This window comes from Bos indicus x Bos taurus, chromosome 10 (genome assembly GCF_003369695.1).
Source record: "Bos indicus x Bos taurus breed Angus x Brahman F1 hybrid chromosome 10, Bos_hybrid_MaternalHap_v2.0, whole genome shotgun sequence".
Lineage (NCBI taxonomy): Eukaryota > Metazoa > Chordata > Mammalia > Artiodactyla > Bovidae > Bos > Bos indicus x Bos taurus.
The window spans coordinates 386,246-411,330 of NC_040085.1; the positions used below are offsets into that span (position 1 = coordinate 386,246).

The window sequence follows — 25,085 nt, forward strand, 5'->3', positions numbered from 1 at the left end:
GTCACTGATTCTACTTTTCCCCCCATCTATTTGCCATGAACTGATGGGACTGGATGCCATGATCTTAGTTTTTTAAATGTTGAGTTTTAAGCCAGCTTTTTCACTCTCCTCTTTCACCCTCATTAAGAGGCTCTTTAGTTCCTCTTCCTTTTCTGCCATTAGAGTGGTATCATCTGCTTATCCGAAGTTGTTGACATTTCTCCCAGCAATCGTGACTCTAGCTTGTGATTTATCCAGCTCAGTATTTCACATGATGTACTCTGCATAGAAGTTGAATAAACAGGGTGACAATATACAGCCTTGATGTATTCCTTTCCCAATTTTGAACCAGTCAGTTGTTCCATGTCTGGTTTTAACTGTTGCTTCTTGACCTGCATACAGTTTTCTCAATAGACGGTAAGGTGTTCTGGTATTTCCATCTCTTTAAGAATTTTCCAGTTTGTTGTGATCCACACAGTCAAAGGCTTCAGTGTAGTCAATGAAGCAGATGTTTTTCTGGAATTCCCTTGCTTTCCCCATGACCTAACGACTGTTGACAATTTGATCTCTCGTTCCTCTGTCTCTTCGAAAACACAGCTTATACACTCAGAAGTTCTCAGTTCACATACTATTGAAGCCTAGCTTGTAGGATTTTTTTTTTTATGCTATAAGTTTATTTACAAACATATCTAGGATGCTGAATTCAAGGGATTGATCCTTTTAAGAGACTGCACCTCTTAATGTGCTCCTCTTCCTATCTGTCTCATGGATTACTTTTTAAGCAGTTGGTGTCTTACTATAAAGAAAGGTGCAGCAAATCCAGACCCAAAGAACAAAGTCATCATAGCTAGTAATCTCCACTTGTTTTCCACTGAAAATGGTATATTCTTCCCTGGACCCTCCTCATAGTGGCTCCGACGAACCACTGAGGTTGTGAACCTCCGGACGCTCTGTCCCAACACAGCACTGTTGGACGCTCTACGAAAGATCCAGAGACCGGAGGCGGAAGAAATGGCGGCTGCAAACCTACCGCTCCTTGCCTCACGACCTTGCTCCTCCAACTGCCTCTTGTAGGATTTTGAGTATAACCTTCCTAGCACATGAAATGAGCTCAACTGCATCTCTTCTAAGAGATTCTTGCCTACAGCCTTCCCCAGCTCTACCTGTGGCAGGTATTTCTTCTGGAGAAACACAGAACATATCTTCCTTAGCCCTCTTCCCTTCTCTAGAGGTTTTAAACCCAGAAGCAACTTCCACCACTTTAAGTAAACAATAAACTATTTTCAGGAAATGCCTCAGCCCAATGCAGTCCCTGGACCAGAAAAAAATGCCTAGGAAGCTCAGAGTATATATGATAAAGCATTTGTGCCAGTCTTAATTAACAGTTTCATAATTGCGGGCTTCCCAGGTAGCACTAGTGGTAAAGAACACAGCTGTGAATGCAGGGGACGTAAGAGACCTGGGTTCGATCCCTGGGTCGGGAATATCCCTAGAGGAGGGCATGGCAACCCACTCCAGTTTTCTTGCCTAGAGAATCCTATGGGCAGAGGAGCCTGGTGGACTACAGTCCATAGGGTTGCAGAGTCAGACATGACTGAAGCGACTTAGCATTCACGTACCATTACTCTAGTTACTATTAACCAACATATATGGAATTATATTATAACCATTGGTACCTCTGTGCTGGTGTGTACTGGTTGGTCATTAAACCTGAGAGGTTCTCATGTCTTAGTCTGATTTTGAAAGTAACAATAGACTACAAAAAGCTGTGAGCCTGCTGCGACCCTATCATTGCATAACATACTAAGAAGGAAATGTTCTTCTAGAGCCTGTAAGGGTGTCCCTGGTGACTCAAGCACTAAACAATCTGCCTGCAGTGAAGGAGACCCGGGTTTGATCCCTGGGTGGGGAAGATCCTCTGGAGGAGGAAATGGCAACCCACTCCAGTGCTCTTGCCTGGAGAATCCCATGAACAAAGGAGCCTGACGGGTTACAGTCCACCGGGTCGAAAAGAGTTGGACTCGACTGAAGTGACTCAGCACGTGCACACAGAGCCTATAAAGTACTATACAAAAAGAGTCCTAAGGAAGTTGAAAAAATACTATGTACAACCAAAATACACATCATGTAGTTATTAAAAGTAACATGTAAAACTGGATCTGCCATATTAGGCACAACCAATCCATCACAGTAATATTTTATTATAAATTCTGAGTACTGATTAGCAGAATGAACTGAAACTGAATCCCTATCTGTTTTTCTATTGTTTTCCCAGAGGTTTTTAATAGTTGCAGAGTGTAGTGTTTTCTCTGCAAACGAAAGAATTACAGTACCTGATAATGTCCATTAATCACAGCATCATGTAGGGGAGTGATCTGGTACATTCCTCTGATATTCACATCCGCTCCACCTTTTAACAGTTCACTTACTGTCTGATAAAACCCTCCTAAACTAGCTTCATGAAGTGCTGTCCAACCTATGACACAAAAAAGTAATGGTGTTTGTTATATTTGGCATCTTAATAATGTCTGTGCTTGCCCTTAAAATAAGAACTCTAAGTTGTTGCTTTAAAAATATTTTGGCTATATGAAACAAGATAATCTCACCATTAAGCAATCTGTATTATTTGCAGATTCAATTCAAATTTTTATTAAAACTCCTACCCTTAACACTGTTGGTATTAATATGGAAAAATATGAAAACAGTAAAAAATTTGAAAACACTCCTGCCCCCCTCAAATAAAAAGGCTGTAAGGAGGGGGGTCATTATTAGCTCATAGAGAATGCTGGTTGCAGGTTACTTTTCTGCAGAGAAAAGGGAAAAAAGCCTTATTCGTAGCTCAAGGTACTTTCGTTAAAGTAACCCAGCCAGCAGGACCTCACAGAAGTCAGTTTAAAAGTTGACTCTTGAACTTTGCAGGTCTATCTTATACACAGATTTCTTTCCAACAGTAAATACTACGCTATCACATAATCTGAGGTCATTGAAGGAGAAACCATGAATAGGGAGAGCTAACTATAATTTATACTCAGATTTTTTACCACAATGAGAGTCAGGACCCTAACTCCCACACTATTCAAGGGTCAACTGTATAATTTTTTCTCCCAATTTGCAAAAAGTTAGTTACAGTAATTCAACTAACATACTACAAAGTGCTCCAAGAATACCAGTCATCCAGATAAATCTTTCTGTTAGTCAGACACAATGATATAAGTCAAAGATATCTATTAAACTCCAAAATAACAAATCTTTTATTATCTCCCCAAACTGCAAGTTTGGAGATCCTCAAGCAAACTTTTTTTCTTTTTAAAAATGTAACTATCTTGGAGGAAATTTCCTCAAAGCTTTCTGAGAGGACAGATTTCCTATAAAGAAAATACAATTGAACACATTTGTTTAAAAAAATTCCATGTCATAATGATATTAGTTGTATGATCTAATGCAGCAACTGTTAACACCCACAGAGATATGCAGTGTACCTTCTTCTGTATTACAGTCCTCAACAATTTTGCTCCTCATTTTTAATGTTTTTATGCGTCTCTTGCCTTGTTGTTGGCTTAAACTTCTTGCTATTATCAATATCCTGGCCTGAGTCAATCTTTCTTTTCAGTTCTAATGTGTCATAAGCTCAGGAATCTGTGTAAAATAATCCTCAATTCATTGATCTGACAGGGTTTTAGCAAAGAAGCTTTATTAGATCTATTTTGGGTATTCAGAGTTTATTTTCATGCTATTTCATGGTTTTCACCATTGGTTTTGATAGGTAAAGAATTATTGAAGTAGGTTTTCTTTTTTAAATCAAAGACAAAAATATCACAAAATGTAAATGAGGACTTATGAAATGCAAATGTTACCTATGAAAAGATAATTGGGTATACTACATTTTATGTGCACTTAAGTCTTTATCGGATTGTATCAAAAAATAAATATATTTTAACCTTTCTAGTAGATACTGTGTATTTTTTTGTTTCCACAGTATTTGGTGCAGAGGAGGCATATGGTAAAAGCTCACTACATTGAACCAATATGTTATAAGGAGGCCATACATCTCTTGTCAGTAGTTCTTGAACTTTAATGAGAATATAAATCACCTAGGGAGGGACTTCCCTGGTGGTGCAGTGGCTAAGACGCTGCACTCCCAGCACAGGGGTCCTGGGTTTGAGCCTGGTCAGGGAACTGGATCCCGCACATTGCAACCAAAGACGCTGAGTGTGCAACCAAAGATCCCTCAGGCCGCAATGAAGATCAAAGACCCCACGGGCCACGACAAAGACCCTGTGCAGCCAATAAATGAGTGGATATTGAAAAAACCATCTAGGGAAACTAGAGCTCTAGATTTTAACCTAAAGATTTTGACTGTGATTTTCAGTGATTTTGTGTGTGTGCTTCAGTAAAGGTTACATTTTAAACAAATATTGTAGGTGACTGATAGGAAAATGGCTTATGGACAACCTTTTGCAAACCCTGCTCTCTGCAATTCTGTGAGACATGGTAGTCAGAAGTAGTAAGGTCAGAGTAAGATGCCAACTGAGAAGAAAAAGTAGAAAACAGGGGAGTTCAAAAGTCTGGAAAATATGGACAGGTAAGGAATTCATGAAAGTCACAGAAGTACATGGGGCAGTGAGGAGAAGGTGTATACTGCCAAGCAAAAGACAAGTAGGGAATAGCAACCAAGGATGCTAATAATGGCACAGGAAAGAAAAAAAAAAAAAAAAGGTTAATGAACAGAAACCTGTAAAGACTGATGTTTGGGAAATCCATAAATTCCAGTTGGAGGCACGCAGAACTACTCCTGAACCTAAGAAGCACACAGAGACTTAACAGAAAGAACCATGTGTTTCTCAAAATCAAAGAAGCAAGTGCTCTGGCTAGCAAGTAAGGATCCATGGTTTAGGGTTACAAGACCATGATAGATAAACTGGTTACGAGACTTAGAATAACAGTCTTTAAAGCTCTGATTGATTATAGTACAAACCCAGGTCTTGCTAAAGTAAGTTCTGGGGGAGCACTTGTATCACCTGCTTATCTGTGGATTGTGCCGCCGATCTCTGTGTATCAAAAGACTTTATGCACTGTTTCATATGCCAAGAAAGTCTAGAAACCACAGTAAAAGCAAGGACACACAAAAGGTGCTGGCCCAGTGCTGCTCAGTGCTTTAAGTATGTAAGCGCCACTGAGGAATCATTCCTCTCTGAGAAAATATGCCAGGTTCTCCCCACAGGAAGACTACCAGAGATCCAACCTGGCAGAAAGATTGTTCTTTCTGAGCTTCCTGCTCCACCCTCTCCAACTCATCTAGTCTGTTCTCTTCATTTCCCTGGCAACTGTTTTGCTGTCCCTCTACCATTAATTTTCCCAGAAGCTCAATGTATCACCAGCTTCTTTCAGCTCTGAACCTCATTCCTCTTCCATTAAAAGCTGAGTCTTATAGTAACAATGCTCACACAAAGCCAGCAAGCTGGCCCCAGGAGCCCCATCCCTCTGTGGCAGCTGCTGCACGTGGCCCACCAGGTGGGCCCAGGCAGGCACAACCTTTGAAGGGGAAATGCCTCTCCCCTTATCTTACCACTTCCTGGAGAGGATGGTAAAGCATCACCTAAGAAGAAAAATTACTTGGAAGCTTTCTGTTTCAGGCTTGCCTTAAGCCTACTTTGCCATAATTTCATAGCAGTAATTCAGCTGAAAGAAAAAACACTCTGAAGATAACTGTAGGTGTTAACCACAACCTACCGGCATAACTTGGCTGATTAACATTTCCACCTTTTTCGATATAATGATGAACAAGACCAATATCATTGTGCACAGCAGCTTTATACAGTAAGTTCTCTCCAAAAATGTTTCTCCGGTTAATGTTAGCAAGAGTTACTTTATTCATCTTCATTTTTTCTGAAATAAAGGCATAAACAAAAGAAAACCAAAAATATGAGTAATTCTTATTTGAAAATCAAGAGGAACATCAGTAACAGAATGATTTCAGTTAACATTCTAGAATAGAGATATATCATATCATGAAGGACCATTTCATTCATTAACCCAACTATAACGGTATCTACATGCAAAAAGGTGAAAGAGGCAAATGTCATTAGTTTGAAATATTTGAGTAAACTATAGATCATGCAAGCATTTATGTAGATTGAAACTCTAGGAAAGCTGCATATGTAAGAAGACGAATAGATTAGTTTCTTAGAAGTTCTAATGAAAGGGACTATTTAGATGTTATTACACCTAACAAAATGTTACAATACCAAAATGTCTTATAAGACCATGAAGAGAAAATCTCAGAACTGTATCAGAAAGATACAAAAATTACCTCCAGGAAAACCAGAAAAAAGAATGCTACTAAATTTTCTTTCTTTACTAAAAATAATTGTCATGAAATTAAATAAAGGACTATGATCTTGAGCTGTATAGTAGTTTTGACTTCCTAAGCCGGGAAATACACAATTAAAATAGTTCTCCAGGTTCTGCATCAGTTCAGTTTAGTTCAGTCACTCAGTCGTGTCCGACTCTTTGCGACACCAAGTATCATTTCTCCACTGTGCCTCCTAAAATACTGAAACTCTTCATTTAGATAACCCAAATCCTGTCCACTTTTACCGATAATACTCATTTGGTTTTCCCAAATTTCAGAAAAGCTTTGATGATAGCTTTTCTAGTTTTCATGTAAATACCCTGCTCCATCCTAAAAAGTAACTGAGTACTGCAGCAGATTTTCTCAATGGATCACAATTCAACTGCTTTGTTTTTATGTGATTCTCTCCATTCAGTCCCACTGTAAACTAAAACCAACCAACTGCTGAACACTTGAGCCTACCTTCCCCTACCCCAGACTACAAACCATTCTGCTCCCACCAGATAAACTATATATAAAGACCAATAGTCTGTAATCCATATCTGTCTTTGCCAGTTGTACTTTCTATTATAAATATGCAATTTATTAAAAACAAATTAAGAATATAAAAATTTTCAATGAAAACTAAGTTGTGAAAGACATTCACTTCCAATCAGGACTAAATGACTGCTACGACTTACTGTCCCGTTGTAAACAACTAGAAAACTAAATAAAATATACGTGGTGGGGGGGAACCCTTTATCCAGAAATTAGAAAAACGGGTAGTTCAGATCTATGACTCCCTGAGTGAAGGCAAACAATGCAGTGAGACCTAAGGTCACTCCAGCTTCCCGTCTGGGGTTTTCCGAAGATAACACCAGCATATGAGGTGCTCCTGCTGGGCAGAGGAGACAGATCAGCGTCTAGGGAGGCCGGGGTAAAAAAATTTACAGGGCAGGGCACCAGAGATGAGGGTGTAGAGAAAAGGCACCAGAAATCTAGAAAAAGGGCTCTTTGAGTCATTATCTGAATACTAAATCATTCATGGGTAAATAGTCATGAGACTGGGCAAGAAATACCCAGGAACTATAAATTATTAATAACAACCATCGGAGATCATACAGGCTGGGGAACATTTACATTCCTGCTCATCTGGGGAGAGAGACTTTGTTGAACAACTGGAGCATTTAGAGACACCTTTAGTGGGTCATATCTTAGGGGCAGAGCTAAACTAGTCCTAGAGTAAGGCCTACACTAGACCTACCTAACCAGAATTTTCTAAATGTATTGAAAGGACCAAGCTGAACTTGTTGGCCAAAACAAAAATAAACACTCTTAAAATACAGAGAATAACACTTAATAATATTCTGCTGCATACAGATTTTCAATTGTTCTCAATGTAAAGGCCTGTGCCTTTGTCAAAACTCAGGGTTTGCTTCTGAACTCCCTTCTCTTCCACTCATCTACTAATATTTCCCTATATTGATGACAGTACCATGCTGTTTTGATCACCACAGCCATAAAATAATAATAATTCTTGAAATAAGGTAGTGTTAGCTCTCAAAACTTTGTTATCAGAGTTGTCTATTTAGATCCTTTGCATTCCATATGAATTTTAGAACCAGCTTTAGAATTTCTACCAAAAAAAAAAAAAAAAATCCTACAGGGATTTTGATTAAGATTGTGTAGATTCCATAAATATATCTCAGCAGAAAGAAATCTTAATCATATCGAGTCTTCTGACTCAATGAACAAGATATGTTTCCATTTCTCTCCATCAAATTTTGTTCTCTATGTGTAACATCTTCTAGGTTTCAGCGTACCTGTCTTTTACATCATTTGTTAAATTTTATCTGTATTTCACATTTTTTTGAAATTTCAGCATAAATTTCACTTCCTAATTGTTTGGCTTTCAAATTTAACTAATTGTTTGTTGCTAGAATACAGAAGTGTAATTAATATTAGTATATTGATCTTTTATGTTGCAACTTTGCTAAACTCATAGTTGCTTTTATTGTAGTTTCCATCAGATTTTCGACAGACGATCATGTGACTTGTGACTAAAGACGGTTTTCTTTCAATGATCAAAAGAAGTAGTGAGAACAGACTTTCCTATCTTATTTCTGATCTTGGGGGGAAAGCACTGTCTTTCACCATTAAGTATGAGAGCTGTGTATCTTCTTGTAGATGCCCTTTATCAGGTTGATCCAGTTCCCCACTATTATAAATTTGCTAGGTTTTTAATCAGTAATGTATATTCAGCTCAGTTCAGTCACTCAGTCGTGTCCAACTCTTTGCAAACCCATGAAGCACAGCACTCCAGGCCTCTCTGTCCATCACCAACTCCCGGAGTTCACTCAGACTCACGTCCATCGAGTCAGTGATGCCATCCAGCCATCTCATCCTCTGTCGTCCCCTTCTCCTCCTGCCCCCAGTCCCTCCCAGCATCAGAGTCTTTTCCAATGAGTCAACTCTTTGCATGAGGTGGCCAAAGTACTGGAGTTTCAGCTTTAGCATCATTCCTTCCAAAGAAACCCCAGGGCTGATCTCCTTTAGAATGGACTGGTTGGATCTCCTTGCAGTCCAAGGGAGTCTCAAGAGTCTTCTCCAACACCACAGTTCAAAAGCATCAATTCTTCGGTGCTCAGCCTTCTTATCAGGTGTTACCAAAATCTTTCTCTGCATCATCTACTGAGGTGATCATACGGTTCTTCTCTTTTAGCTTATTAATGTAACAAATTACAGTGTTTCAATTTCAAATGTAAAGTCAACCCAACATTCCTGTGATAAATCTCACTTGGTTACAATGCACATATGCACATATGTTGCATATGATTTGCTAAAATTGTTTAGATTTTTGCATCTCTGCTTATGAAGGATACTGAACTGCAGTTTTATGTTCTTATAATGTCTTTGATTTTTGTATCAGTTTAATGGTGACCTCATAAGATGAGCTGGAAACAGTTCCTCATTGTCAGGTTTTTGGAAGAGTTTGTGAAGAACTCTGTCCTGGCTTCCCTGGTGGCTCAGAGGGTAAAGCATCTGCCTGCAATGCAGGAGACCCGGGTTTGAACCCTGGGTCGGGAAGACCCCCTGGAGAAGAAAATGGCAACCTACTCCAGTATTCTTGCCTAGAGAATCCCATGGATGGAGGAGCCTGGTAGGCTACAGTCTATGGGGTCGCAAAGAGTCAGACACGACTGAACAATTTTACTTCACTCACTTTGTGAAGAACTGGTATTATTTCTTCCTTAGCTGTTTAGCAGAATTCACTATTAAAGGTATAATGGACTGAAGTATATTCTCACAAAATTCATGTGTTGAAGCCCTAATATAATAGGTTTGCATCCTTATAAAAAAGGAAGAAACACTAAAGCTCTCTGCACACACAAAAAAGTCACTGCAGGAAGGCACTGTCTGAAAGCCAGGAAGAGAGGTCTCAGCAGAAACAGAATTTTGTAGCACCTTGCTGCTGCTAAGTCACTTCAGTCGTGTCCAACTCTGTGCGACCCCATAGACGGCCTCCTACGAGGCTCATCTGTCCCTGGGATTCTCCAGGCAAGAACACTGGAGTGGGTTGCCATTTCCTTCTCCAGTGCATGAAAGTGAAAAGTGAAGTCGCTCAGTCATGTCCGACTCTTAGCAACCTCATGGACTGCAGCCTACCAGGCTTCTCCGTCCATGGGATTTTCCAGGCAAGAGTACCTTAATTGTGGACTATCATGGCATCTGGTCCCATCACTTCATGGGAAATAGATGGGGAAACAGTGGAAACAGTGTCAGACTTTATTTTTCTGGGCTCGAAAATGACTGCAGATGGTGACTGCAGCCATGAAATTAAAAGACGCTTACTCCTTGGAAGAAAAGTTATGACCAACCTAGACAGCATATTGAAAAGCAGAGACATTACTTTGCCTACAAAGGTTCGTCTAGTCAAGGCTATGCTTTTTCCCAGTGGTCATGTATGGATGTGAGAGTTGGACTGTGAAGAAAGCTGAGCGCTGAAGAATTGATGCTTTTGAACTGTGGTGTTGGAGAAGACTCTGGAGAGTCCCTTGGACTGCAGGGAGATCCAACCAGTCCATTCTGAAGGAGATCAGCCCTGGGATTTCTTTGGAGGGAATGATGCTAAAGCTGAAACTCCAGTACTTTGGCCACCTCATGCGAAGAGCTGACTCATTGGAAAAGACTCGGATGCTGGGAGGGACTGGGGGCAGGAGAAGAAGGGGACAACAGAGGATGAGATGGCTGGATGGCATCACTGACTCGATTGATGCGAGTCTGAGTGAACTCGGGGAGTTGGTGATGGACAGGGAGGCCTGGTGTGCTGCAATTCACGGGTCGCAGAGTCAGACACGACTGAGCGACTGATCTGAACTGTGGACTTTCAGCCTCTAGAACTATGAGAAAGTAAGTTTCTGTTGTTTAGGCCACCCAGTTTGTAGTACTCAGTTATGTTAGCCTCAGTCAACTAATACAGGAAGCATCTTGGCCTAGAAGTTTTTTTGGTTTGTTGTTGTTTGTTGATTTGCTTTTTGGTGGGGAAGTTTTGAAATAAAGATGCAATTTACTTAGTAGATTTGTTATTACTCAGGTTGCCCATTGCTTTATAATACTTATGTCTGTCAAGGAATTTGTCCATTTCATCTAATGCACTGGCAAAAAGTTGTTCATAATATTCCCTTATTATCCTTTTGCTATCTGTAGACTACGTCATGATGCCGCCTCTCTTACTTCTGACGTTGGTAATCTGTGCCTCTCTTTTTTTTTCTGGTCAGTTTGAGAAAGGTTTATCAGTTTTACTGATCTCCAAGATTACTTTTATTGACTTTCCTTATTATTTTTCTGTTTTCAACTTCATTGATTTTTGCTTTACCATTGTTTTCTCCTTTACCATTTCCTCTGTTTACTCTGGATTTCATTCACTTTTTTTTCTAGTTCCTTAAGTTAGAAGCTGATATCACTGATTTGAGAGGGTTCTTTATTTCTAACATAGGCATTTAGTACTACAACTCCCCCATCACTCTTTTCATGACATCTTCATGAAATTAGCTGACTATTGTTGACTATTAGTATTAGTTGACTAAGGCTAACATAACTGAGTACTACAAACTGGGTGACTTAAACAACAGAAATTTATTTTCTCATAGTTCTAGAGGCTGAAAGTCCACAATTAAGGTGCTACATAATTCTGTTTCTGCTGAGACCTCTCTTTCTGGCTTTCAGACAGTGACTTCCTTCAGTGACTTTTTTGTGTGTGCTATGTTGTATTTTCACTCTATTTTAGCTAAGCATAATCTCAAATTTCCTTTAAATTTCTTTGACCCATGGGTTATTTTAAAGTGTGTTACTTACTTTCCAAATATCTCAAGATTTTATAGAGATCTGTTACTGATCTTCTGTTAATTCTATTTGGAATCATAAAAAACACTCTATGATATTAATCCTTTTATGTTTATTGATACTTCTTTTATGGTTCAGCATATAAACTATCTTGATAAATATTCTGAGTCCTTGAAAAGAATATGTTATCTTCTGACCTTGAGTGGAAAGTTACACAGATGTTAAACAGACCGAGCTGTCTGACAGCGTTGTTTTGAATCCCTTCTATCCTTACTGTCCACTTCAGTCACTATAATGAGTTAACGATCACTGAAGACTGGCATTAAAATCACTGACTATAATTGTGGATTTGTCTATTTCTTCTTGTACTTTTATCAGTTTTCACTTCATGTATTTTGAAACTCTGTTATTAACAGAGTAATTGTTTATTTCAGATAGATACCCAGGAGTGGACCTGCTGGATGATATTGTAGCTCCCACTTTTTGAGGAATCTTCACACTGTTTTCCATAGTGACTGTACCAATTTACACTTCCCACCAACAGCGCACAGTGTTTCCTTTTCTCAACATCCTCCCTAACACTCGTCATTTACTGTCTTTTTGATAACAGCCATTTTAACAGGGGTGAGATGGTATCTCATTGTGGTTTTGACTTGCACTTCCCTGATGATTTGTGACGTGGAGCACCTTTTCATGTGTCTGTGGCCATCTATTTGTCTTCTTTGGAATAACGTCTATTCAGATCCTCTGTGAAAACACTAACTAGAAAAGATATATGCACCCTTACGTTCATTGCAGCATTTTTAGAGATATAGAAGCAACCTAACTGTCCACTAATAGATGAATGGATAAAGATGTGACATATGTATACGATGGAATATTACTACTTTTTGCGACCCCATGGATTACAACATACCAGGCTTCCCTGTCCTTCTCTATCTCCCCCAGTTTGCTCAAACTCATGTCCATTGAGTCAATAATGCCATCCAACCATCTCATCCTCTGTCGCCTCCTTCTCCTCCTGCCCTCAATCTTTCCCAGGCTCAGGGTCTTTTCCAATGAGACGGTTCTTCACATCAGGTGGCCGAAGTATTGGAGCTTCAGTTTCAGCATCAGTCCCTCTGATGAATATTCAGGGTTGATTTCTTTTAGGACTGACTGGTTTGATCTCCTTGCTGTCCAAGAGATTCTCAAGAGTCTTCTCCAACACCACAGTTCAAAAGTATCAATTCTTCAGCACTCAGTCTTCTTTATGATCCAACTCTCATATGCATGTATGACTACTGGGAAAACCATAGCTTTGACCATACGGACCTTTGTCGACAAAGTCATGTCTCTGTTTTTTATGATCACATGGATCACAGTCTTGTGTGCCTCAATGAAACTATGAGCTATGTCATGTAGGGCCATCCAAGATAGAAAGGTCATGCGGGAGAGTTCTGACAAAACATGGTCCATTGGAGAAGGGAATGACAAACCACGTCAGCATTCTTGCCTTGAGAACCCCATGAACAATATGGAAAGGCAAAAATGGAGTATTACGCAGCCATAAAAAGAGTGAAATCTTCCCATATGCAACAACATGGGTGGACATAAAGGGTATTAAGTGAAATAAGTCAGACAGAGAAAGACAAACACTGTACAATTTCCCTTACATATGGAATCTAAAAAACAAAACAAATGAACAAACGTAACAAAACAGAAACAGAGTCACAGGTTCAGAAAACCAACAGGTGGTTGCCAGAGTGGAGGGAGTGAGGGGATGAGAGAAACAGGTAAGGGATCCTAAGAGGTACAAAACTCCAGTTGCAAAATAAATGAGGCCCAGGTATAAGTGTACAGTGTGAGAATACAGTAATATGTAATATCTTTGTATGGTAAAAGATGGTATCTAGACTTATCATAAAGATCAACTTAAAATGTACAGAAACACTGAATCACTATAAAGCCAATGCAAAGTTGAGGTCATTACACTTCAAAAATAAACAAGCAAATAAACAAACTCATTGGAAAAGAGACCACATTTGTCGTTATTGGGAGTAAGGGGAAGGGGTTGGGGGGATTGTATCAAGGCAGTCAAAAGGTACAAACTCCTTGTTATAAATAAGTACTAGGGATATAATGTACAATATGATAAATATAATTAACACTGCTGTATATTATGTGTGAAAGTGGTTAAGAGTAAATCCTAAGACTTCTCAACACAAGGAAAAAAATTTTTTTCTATTTCTTTAAGTTTGTATCTATATAAGATGATGGATGCCCACTAAACTTACTGGGTAATCATTTCATGATATATAATGTCAAATCATTAGGTTGTACACCTTTAATTTATACCAAGCTGTATGTCAATTATATCTCAACAAAACTGGAAGAAAAAAGAGAGAAAACTTATTTAGATTTATTATGTACTCTTGGGGAAGAGATCTCCCTGTAGCTCAAATGGTAAAGACTCTACCTGTGATGCAAGAGATCAGGGTTCGATCCCTGGGTCGGGAAGATCCCCTGGAAAAGGGAATGGCAACCCACTCCAGTATTCTTGCCTGGAGAATCCCATGGACAGAGGAACCAGGTGGGTTACAGTCCGTGGGGTCACAAAGAGTTGGACACAACTGAGTGACTCACACACACACACACACACACACACACTTGGGGAAGTAACCCCTGCATCATTATGGAATAACTTTATCCCTGCTAAGATTCTTTGTTATAAAATTTACTCTGTCTGGTGCTAATGATGTATTATATAATGTATTATAGTTCATAATATATGCTGTTCTATATAACAGTATATAGTGACTTCAGCCATCTTCTAATTTGTGTGGTAAGATAAACAACGGTCCTCCAAAGATGTTCATATCTTTTTTTTGAGAGTTGCAATATTTTATTTTATATAAACATGTATCTATTCTTTTTCAAATTCTTTTCCCATTTAGGTTGGTATATTATGTTTAGCAAAGTTCCCTGTATACAGTAGGTCCTTGTTGGTTATCCATTTTAAATATAGTAGTGTGTACAGTTCCATCCCAAACTCCCTATCCCTCCCTTATCACTCTTTCCCCTGGTAACCTTAAGTGTGTTCTCTAAGTCTGTGAGTCTGTCTCTGTTTTGTAAATGAGTTCATTTCTATCACTTCTTTTTTAGATTCCATATATGGGATATCATACAATATTTCTCTTTCCCTGACTTACTTCACTCAGGATGACAATTTCTAGGTCTATCCATGTTGCTGCTGCTGCTGCTGCTAAGTCACTTCAGTCGTGTCCAACTCTGTGCGACCCCATAGACAGCAGCCCACCAGGCTCCCCCGTCCCTGGGACTCTCCAGGCAAGAAAACTGGAGTGGGTTGCCATTTCCTTCTCCAATGCATGAAAGCGAAAAGTGAAAGGGAAGTCACTCAGTCGTGTCCAACTCTTTGCGACCCCATGGACTGTAGCCTACCAGGCTCTTCCGTCCATGGGATTTCCCAGGCGAGTACTGGAGTGGGGTGCCATTGCCTTCTCCACTGCAAATGGCATTATTTCATTTGTTTTAATGGTTAAGTAATATTCCATTGTATATATGTACCACATCGTCCTATCCTTTCCTTTGTTGATGAGTATTAAATTGTTTCCATGTCTTAGCTATTGTAAACAATGCTGCAATGAACACTGGGGTGCATGAATCCTTTCAGACCATGTTTTTCTCCCAATATGTGTCCAGGAGTAGGATTGCAGGATCATATGGTAGCTCTATTTTTAGTTTTGAAAGCAACCTCCATACTCTTCTCCATTGTTCAGTTCAGTTTGGTCACTCAGTCGTGTCCAGCTCTTTGCAACCTCATGGACTGCAGAACGCCAGGCTTCCCTGTCCATCACCAACTCCTGGAGGTTGCTCAAACTCATGTCCATTGAGTCAGTGATGCCATCCAACCATCTCATCCTCTGTCATCCCCTTCTCCTCCCGCCTTCAATCTTTGGCAACATCAGGGTCTTTTCCAGTGAGTCAGTTCTTCGCATCAGGTGGCCAAAGTATTGGAGTTTCAGCTTCAGCCTTCCAATGAATACTCAGGACTGATTTCCTTTAGGATGAACTGGTTGGATCTCCTTGCAGTCCAAGGGACTCTCAAGAGTCTTCTCCAACACCACAGTTCAAAAGCATCAATTCTTCGGTGCTCAGCTTTCTTTATAGTCCAACTCTTACATCCATACATAACCACTGGAAAAACCATCGGCAAAGTAATGTCTCTGCTTTTTAATATGCTGTCTAGGTTAGTCATAGCTTTTCTTCCAAGGAGTGAGCATCTTTTAATTCCATGGCTGCAGTGATTTTGGAGACCCCCAAAATAAAGTCTGTCACTGTTTCAACTGTTTCCCTATCTATTTGCCATGAAGTGATGGGACTGGATGCCATGATCTTAGTTTTCTGAATGTTGTATTTTAAGTCAACTTTTTCACTCTTCTCGTTCACTTTCATCAAGAGGCACTTTAGTTCTTCTTCGCTTTCTGCCATAGTGGCTATACCAATTTGCATTCCCACCAATGGTGTTGGAGGGTTCCCTTCTCTCCACACTCCCTCTAGCATTTATTGTTTGTAGATTTTTTGAAGATAGCCATTTTGACTGGTGTGAAATGATATCTCACTGTAGTTTTGATTTGCATTTCTCTTAGTAATTAGTGATGCTGAACATTTTTTCATGTGCCTCTTGGCCATCTGTATGCCTTCTTTTGAGAAATGTCTATTTATCTCTTCAGCCCATTTTTTGATTGGTTTGTTTTGATATTATGCCACATGAGCTATTTGTAGATTCTGAAGACTAATCCCTTGTTGGTCACATCATTTGCAAATATTTCCTTCCGATCTGTTGTTTTGTTTACAGCTTCCTTCATATCTTAATCCTCCAAACCCTGAGAATGTTCTCTTATAGACAGGAAAAGAGACTTTGCAGATGTGATTAAGGATCTAGAGAAGAGAATCTTACCATGGATTATCTGGGTATCTATACAATCACAAGAATTCTTTAAAGATGAAAGGGTTGGTGGGAATGTAAATTGGTGTGGCCACTTTGCAAACGAGCATGGAGGTTTCTCAAAAAAATAAAAATAGAACTACCACATGACCCAGTAACTCCTATCCTGGGTATACATATGAAAAAAACAACAATATTAATTTAAAAAGATACATGTACCCCAATGGTCATAGTAGCATTATTTATAATTGCCAAGATATGGGAGCCACCCAAGTGTCCCATCAACAAATGAATGGATAAAGGACATGTGGTATGCATATACAATGGAATATTACTCAGCCATTGTTGTTTAGTTGCTCAGTTGTATGAGACTCTTCACAACCCCATGGAGTGCAGCCCACCAGGCTTCTCTGTCCATGGGATTTCCCAGGCAAGAATACTGAAATAGGTTACCACTTCCTTCTCCAGGAGATCTTCTGGACCCAGGGATCAAACCCACTTCTCCTACATTGCAGGTGGATTCTTTACCACTGAGCCACCAGGAACTCAGCCATTAAAAGGAACTAAATTTTACCATTTGCAGGAATATGGATGGATTTGGAGGCCATTATGCTAAGTGAAATAAGTCAGAAAGATAAATACTACATGGTATCCTTCATATGTGAAATCTAAAAAATACAACAAACTAATGACTATAACAAAAAGACTCACAGATACAGAGAACAAACTAGTTATCAGTGGGGTGGGGAGGGGCAATATAGGAGTGGGGGAGTGGGAAGTACAAACTATTGGGTGTGTGACAGGTTACAAGGATATGCTGTACAATATGGGGGAGATAGCCAGTATTTTGTAATAACTGCAAGTGGAGTACAACCTTTAAATTTTGTATTAAAAATAAACACAGAGGAAAGGAAAAAGATTAAAAGAGGGGAAGGCAAAGTGACAAGAGAACCACAGATTGGACAGATGTAGCCAGCAGCAACAGCAGCAGCAGCCAGCAGCAAAGGAATGCCATAGCCTCCAGCAGCTGGAAGGGAAAGGAACACATTTTTCCCTGAGCATAGAGAAGGAACCAGCCCTGCTGAGACCTTGGTTTTAACTCCCAGCACTCATTTGGACTTCTGACTTCAGGATTGTAAGAGAATGTATTTGTGTTAAGTCACTAACTTTGTTGTAAATTATTATCACCATAGGAAACTAATACAACTGATGCTAGCAAAGTATATGTTCCCTCTATTCTTTTCATTTTAACCTGTTTATGCATTTATATTTCAAATATGTTTCTGAAAGTAAGCATATAGTTTCAGTTCAGTTCAGTTCAGTCGCTCAGTCGTGTCCAACTCTTTGCAACCCCATGAATCGCAGCACACCAGGCCTCCCTGTCCATCACCAACTCCCGGAGTTCACTCAGACTCACGTCCATTGAGTCACTGATGCCATCCAGCCATCTCATCCTCTGTCGTCCCCTTCTCCTCTTGCCCCCAATCCCTCCCAGCATCAGAGTCTTTTCCAATGAGTCAACTCTTCACGTGAGGTGGCCAAAGTACTGGAGTTTCAGCCTTAGCATCATTCCTTCCAAAGAAATCCCAGGGCTGATCCCCTTCAGAATGGACTGGGTGGATCTCCTTGTAGTCCAAGGGACTCTCCAGAGTCTTCTCCAACACCACAGTTCAAAAGCATCAATTCTTCAGAACTCAGCTTTCTTCACAGTTCAACTCTCACATCCATACATGACCACAGGAAAAACCATAGCCTTGACTAGACGGACCTTTGTTGGCAAAGGAATGTCTCTGCTTTTCAATATGCTATCTAGGTTGCTCATAACTTTCCTTCCAAGAAGTAAGTGTCTTTTAATTTCATGGCTGTAGTCACCATCTGCAGTGATTTTGGAGCCCCCCAAAATAAACTCTGACACCGTTTCCACTGTTTCCCCGTCTATTTCCCATGAAGTGATGGGACCGGATGCCATGATCTTCGTTTTCTGAATGTTGAGCTTTAAGCCAACTTTTTCACTCTCCCCTTTCATTTTCATCAAGAGGCTTTTGAGTTCCTCTTCACTTTCTGCCATAAGGGTGGTGTCATCTGCATATCTGAGATGATTGATATTTCTCCCGGCAATCTTGATTTCAGCTTGTGCTTCTTCCAGCCCAGCATTTCTCAAGATGTACTCTGCATAGAAGTTAAATAAGCAGGGTGACAATAGAGAGCCTTGACGTACTCCTTTTCCTATTTGGAACTAGTCTGTTGTTCCATGTCCAGTTCTAACTGTTGCTTCCTGATCTGCATACAAATTTCTCAAGAGGCAGGTCAGGTGGTCTGGTATTCCCATCTCTTTCAGAATTTTCCACAGTTTATTGTGATCCACACAGTCAAAGGCTTTGGTATAGTCAATAAAGCACAAATAGATGTTTTTCTGGAACTCTCTTGCTTTTTTGATGATCCAGCAAAAACTCTGCTTTTTAACTGAGAGTGTCGTAATCATTTATATTCAGTGTGATTGTTAACATATGGTTGGGTTTGAGCGTATCATCTTATTACTTTTTTTCAATTTTTCTCATGTATTCTTTATTTTCTTTTCCCTCTTCTACCTCCTTTTGGATTAAAAATGAATATTTTTGTTAATCCATTATAACATCTGTGCTGACTTCTTGTGATTATTTATTTGTTAAAATGTTTTTTTCAGAGTTTATAGTGTATCTTCAATTTCTCATGAGTGAGTGAGTAAGTGAAAGTCACTTAGTCATGTCCGACTCTCTGCGACCCCATGGACTGTAACCCACCAGGCTCTCCTCTGTCCATGGGATTCTCCAGGCAAGAATACTGGAGTGGATTGCCATTCCCTTCTTCATCAACTTATCACAGTCTACCTCCAAATGATATCTCCTTACATAAATTTTACAGTGGTATACTTCCATTTCTCCCCTAAAAGTCTTTTTATGTTATTATTGCCAGGCATTTTACTTTTATGTACATTTAAAATCTCATAATCAATTGTTATTTTTGTTTAAATAGTCAACCATTCTTTAAAATTGATTAATAAGAAAAAATTTGTATTTTTATCCATCAGTTTAGTCACTCAGTCATGTCCAACTCTTTGCAACCCCACGGACTGCAGCACATCAGGCTTCCCTGTTCATCATCAACTCCTGGAGCTTGCTCAAACTCATGTCCATTGAGTCAGTGATGCCATGCAACCATCTCACCCTCTGTCGTCCCCTTCTCCTCCCGCCTTCAATCTTTCCCAGCATCACGGTCTTTTCCAATGAGTCAGTTCTTCACATCAGGTGGCCAAACTACTGGAGTTTCAGCTTCAACATCAGTCCTTCCAATGAATACTCAGGACTGATTTCCTTTAGGATGAACTGGTTGGATCTCCTTGCAGTCCAAGGGACTCTCAAGAGTCTTCACAAACAGCATAGTTCAAAAGCATCAATTCTTTGGCACTCAGCTTTCTTTATAGCCCAACTCTCATATCAATACATGCCTACTGGAAAAAAAAAAATTGCCTTGACTAGACAGACCTTTGTCGGCAAAGTAATATCTCTGCTTTTTTTTAACATGCTGTCTAGGTTGGTCACAGCTTTTCTTCCAAGGAGCAAGCGTCTTTTAATTTCATGGCTGCAGTCACCATCTGCAGTGATTTTGGAGCCCAAAAAAAGAAAGTCTGTCACTGTTTCCATTGTTTCCCCATATTTGCCATGAAGTGATGGGGCCAGACACCATCATCTTATTTTTCTGAACGTTGAATTTTAACCCGGCCTTTTCACTCTCCTGTTTCACTTTCATCAAGAGGCTCTTTAGTACCTCTTTGCTTTCTGCCATAAGGGTGGTGTCATCTGGATATCTGAGGTTATTGATATTTCTCCTGGCAATCTTGATTCCAGCTTGAGCTTCTTCCAGCCCAGCATTTCTCATGATGTACTCTGCAAAGAAGTTAAATAAGCAGGGTGACAATATACAGCTTTGATGTACTCCTTTCCCAATTTTGAAAGAGTTTGTTGTTCCAGTTCTAACTACTGCCTCTTGACCTGCACACAGGTTTCTCAGGAGACAGGTAAGGTGGTCTGGTATTCCCATCTGTTTAAGAATTTTCCACAGTTTGATGGAATAATTTTTATACATATAGTTAACAAGTCCAATGATCTTCAAGGTGTAAATGCAGATTTCCATTGAGTGTCATCTTTCTACTGCCTGAAGAATGTCCTTTAAAATTTCCTATAATACGGGTCTGCTGATGATGAGTCCTTTCAGCTTTTGTGTGTCTAAAACTATTTCACCTTCATTTCTGAAAGATATTATGTTGGGTATGGAATTCTAGGTTCTAGTTATAGAATTCTAGGTATAGAATTTTTTTTAGTACTTTAAAACTGCTGCTTGCTTTGTTTCCAACAAGAAATTTGAATCACTCTTATTACATGAAAAAAAATAGCTTTTTTTCCTTATCCACATATTTATACTCTTCTGATTTCATAAATGACTGAATATTATTTAATTGGTTATATTGTAATTTGTTAACCATTCAATTTAGGTTGTTTCTAAGTCATTTTATTATAGTAAACAATGCCGTGATGAACATCCTTATGAAATATATCTACATATTTGAGTAAACATAGCCATAGAATAAATCCCTGTAAGTAGAATTGCTGATTCAAAAGAATTGTGATTTAAAATTCTGATAAATATAAGTAAACCACCCTGTAAAAAGACTGAACATAAACCATTATCAAAAACATATTTTGTTACATTCCTGTCTCTGAGAATTCTCAAATGTTTACTGGCATTCTCTTAGGTGAAAATTACACCTCTTAATTTGCATTTCGTTAAATGTAAATGAGATGTTAATCTTTTCAAGTATTTATGTATTTTTTCCTGTGAATTCCTTGTTCATATCCCTTACCTATGTTCTTTATAGTTAACTGTTTTGTAAGACGTTTTTGCATACAATAATAATTAACTCCTTGTCATTGTTATTAATATTTCTTCTGTGTTTGATGACTGATTTTCTTTAGGATATTTTTCCATACAATTTTTTTAAAATGAATGTGGTCAATTTTATCATTCTTTTCCCTCTTGGCTTCTGGGTTTGAGTTGTTCTACACAAAGGTTTTTCCAAGGTTGCAAAAGATTCACTTGTCTTTTCTTCTAGGGCATTTGTTTTAAACATTTTGGCCAAACAGGAATTAAGTTTGGTATAAGGAATGATACAGGGATGATCCAGTTTTGTGTTTTTCACTACTTATTGCTTAGTTCTCTCTGCCACCAATTTTAGATGCCGTGTCTATCACATACCTGACCCCATGTTCCCATTGTATCTGGCTTCTACATCTAAACACTTTATTCTGCTTCACTGATTTATCTGTTGATTCTTGTGTCAGTATCAAATCATTTTAATTTTTATTGCTTTTCTAATTGCTTTCATATTATGTAGAGCTGGTTTGTTCCTCTCTATTCTCCCTTGGCTTTTTTTTTTTTCAGAATTTTCTTGGCTAGTTTTTATATTTACTTTTCCAATTGAAATTTTATATTATTCTCAAGCTAGCCTCCAGACCTATAAAGCAAAAAAAAAAAAAAAGAAAGAAAACAATTAACAAATATACGAAATCTGTTTCTGACTGCACTGCCATGCATTTACAGAATAATTTAGGGAGAAGTTTCTTACAATACTGGATCTTTATTGTCAAGAATACGGTTCTCCTTTCCATTTATTCATCTTTTTTATATTCTTCTGCATAATTTTTACACTCTCTTTATGCAGGCACGGCAGAATGGCAACCCACTCCAGTACTCTTGCCTGGAAAATCCCCTGGACAGAGGAGCCTGGTGGGTTGCAGTCCATGGGGCGCTGAGGGTCGGACATGACTGAGCAACTTCACTTTCACTTTCCACTTTCATACACTGGAGAAGGAAATGGCAACCTGTTGGGGGCCGGCGTGAGGCACTCCGCCCATGACACAGGTCATGAGGAAGGAGGCTCGACATACACAAAGGCGGGATCGAGCCTCAGGAGTCCCCCTGGAAATCCTCAAGCATCTACCCCCATAACCACAGCTTGCCTACTTTACTACTTTATGCTCTCACCTACACCTCTGACTTTATGGGGGGCTGTCTCCCACCACCTCTTTCGGAAAAGGAGTTAACCTAGAGCTCCAGTTAATAAAAACTCCTGGGCGTGACAAGAGTGTTTTAACCTACAAACTCCTCTGAAGGTTCTCTGGCCTGCCTGATAGGCTCGTCCAGCCACATGTGATTGCTCACAGCCTCCCAACCATGAGAGGCATGAGATGCTTTAAACCTTTTAAAAACAGGTTCCTTAGAAAAGTTAGAAAACCATTAGTATAAGTATAGTGGGCTGATTAGAAATTGTATTGGTGAAGGGTTTTTCATTTGTCGAGCCAATGTTTGTTGCTAAGTCTCCACATCCCCTGCCCTTACACACGTTAATGAATATATAGAAGAAATAAGTATTAACCTTTGATATAAATCACATTAGACCTTAGGCTAAGTAAATTCTTTCCCTAACTAAAACCCACTACACCCTCACCCTATAGGAATGTAACTTTATTTGGGTGGCGTCTGTTTTAAGAATAATCACCCCTGGAGAAAAAAGTGTTCTGGTTGACTGACCACTGTCACAAGGAGAGGGTCATAAATTGTCAGCAGGCCCCCCTGGCCAGAAGATGATGTAACACCCCTAAGACCTCTTGTATACATTTGTATGAAGCACCTGACTTTAATACAAGTCAGGACTGCTGTCCCCACGTGACTTTTGTATAACATCTCAGTGTATAAAAACAGACTCTGGAAAATAAAGAATGGGGATCAGTTCCTCGAAATACTGGTCTCCCCATGTCGCTCTCTCTCTCACTCTGGCTGAGTCTCCATCTGGAGCACGGAACCCGCCATGCTTACTAATTATGCCTGGGCTTCTAAGATCCGACTGGGGAGGCTTCAGTGTCTCCTCTCCTTCAGGAGAACGGAAGGATGCCTGCGGCCTACGTAAGTGGTGCAAGCTTCTTGTCTTGAAGTTTTATTGGTCTCCCGCGTAAACCAAGCTACTCAGCCTCTTTTCTCCACTGAATTTTCCTACTGAGCTATCCTCATTCTCTTATTCTTTATATCTTTGATGAATACTTAAATAGTCACCGAAGCCGTCTCCCCTTCGAATACCCTGGATCAGCTGGGGCTGGACCCCGGCAGCAACCCACTCCAGTGTTCTTGCCTGGAGAATCCCAGGGACGGGGGAGCCTGGTAGGCGGCCATCTATGCGGTCGCACAGAGTCGGACACGACTGAAGCGACTTAGCAGCAGCAGCATATAAGTAGGTATTTTCTCGCTTTTGTAACTATTGTAAATGGGATCTTCTTTATATTTTGAAAATGTGTAATATATATATGTGGAGAAGGCAATGGCACTCCACTCCAGTACTCTTGCCTGGAAAATCCCACGGACGGAGGAGCCTGGTAGGCTGCAGTCCATGGGGTCACTAAGAGTCGGACACGACTGAGCAACTTCACTTTGACTTTTCACTTTCATGCATTGGAGAAGGAAATGGGTACCCACTCCAGTATTCTTGCCTGGAGAGTCCCAGGGATGGAGGAGCCTGGTGGCCTGCCTTCTATGGGGGTGCCCAGAGTCGGACACGACTGAAGTGACTTAGCAGCAATATATATATGAAAGATATTTATTTGTCATCTTTTGTTTTATTACATTTTTTAAAGCATTTTAGCTGGAAATAATTTCAGATTTATAAAACAGTTGTAAAAATAAAACAAAGGATCCACCCATTGTTAACATTTTGCCACCACTTAAATCATTCTCTCTCTCTCTTTATATATACATGCACACAGACATATATACACACAGAAACAATAATTTGTATATACCATGCTCCTTTACTCAGTAATACTTAAGGATATATTCTCTAAAAACAAGGATACTACCTTACATAGTGATCAAATTAAGAAAATTCAACACTGATAAAATATTAATCTTTAATCTACTATCCATATCTCAATTCTACCAACTGTCTCACTATTTTTTGTAACCAGTCTTTCTGTTGCTGCTGCTAAGTCGCTTTCTAGGTTCTTATTATTTCTGACAGTTTTAAGTTCATTCTTTCAGGTTTTACATATAGGAACAAAGAAATAACATCTACAAACATAATACGTTTGCCTTCTTTCCTCTATTTATTCTTCTGGGTTTAATTTCCCAAAGCCTATGTTGGCTAGTTACACCACAAAAGGTCAGACATCTGAATCCAAAAAGGATTCTGAAATTACTGTCTTAAAAGTACCAGTTTAGAAAATACATGACCCTGTGAGGTAGAAGTTAAGGATACTGACTGAGCCACCAGGGAAGCTTATAAGGTAGAAGTTAAGGATCAAGTCCTAGTTACACTGCTGATGAGCTGCACAGCGCTGGGGAAAATCCTTTCTGAACTTCCTCATCAGTAAAATGAGAAAGTTGAGACATAATAATCTCTAA

At 39.5% G+C, this 25,085-nt stretch overlaps 1 protein-coding gene and 1 pseudogene across 3 annotated transcripts in view; both read right to left on the reverse strand.

Annotated features, from left to right (window-relative positions):
• The window catches only part of ANKRD31 (ankyrin repeat domain 31), a 135,895-nt gene that overhangs the window by 76,221 nt on the left and 34,589 nt on the right, over window positions 1-25,085 (reverse strand). For all 3 annotated transcript variants that reach the window (XR_003512955.1, XM_027552894.1, XM_027552893.1), the window contains exons 12-13: window positions 5,710-5,865; window positions 2,313-2,455 (exon numbers count right to left, since the gene is read on the reverse strand). Coding sequence is in view for 2 of the 3 variants with exons in the window: in XM_027552894.1 (XP_027408695.1) it covers window positions 2,313-2,455; window positions 5,710-5,865 (299 nt within the window). In the remaining variant the exon portion in view is untranslated. The remainder of the gene's footprint in view (window positions 1-2,312; window positions 2,456-5,709; window positions 5,866-25,085) is intronic.
• LOC113899681 lies at window positions 736-1,136 on the reverse strand (annotated as a pseudogene).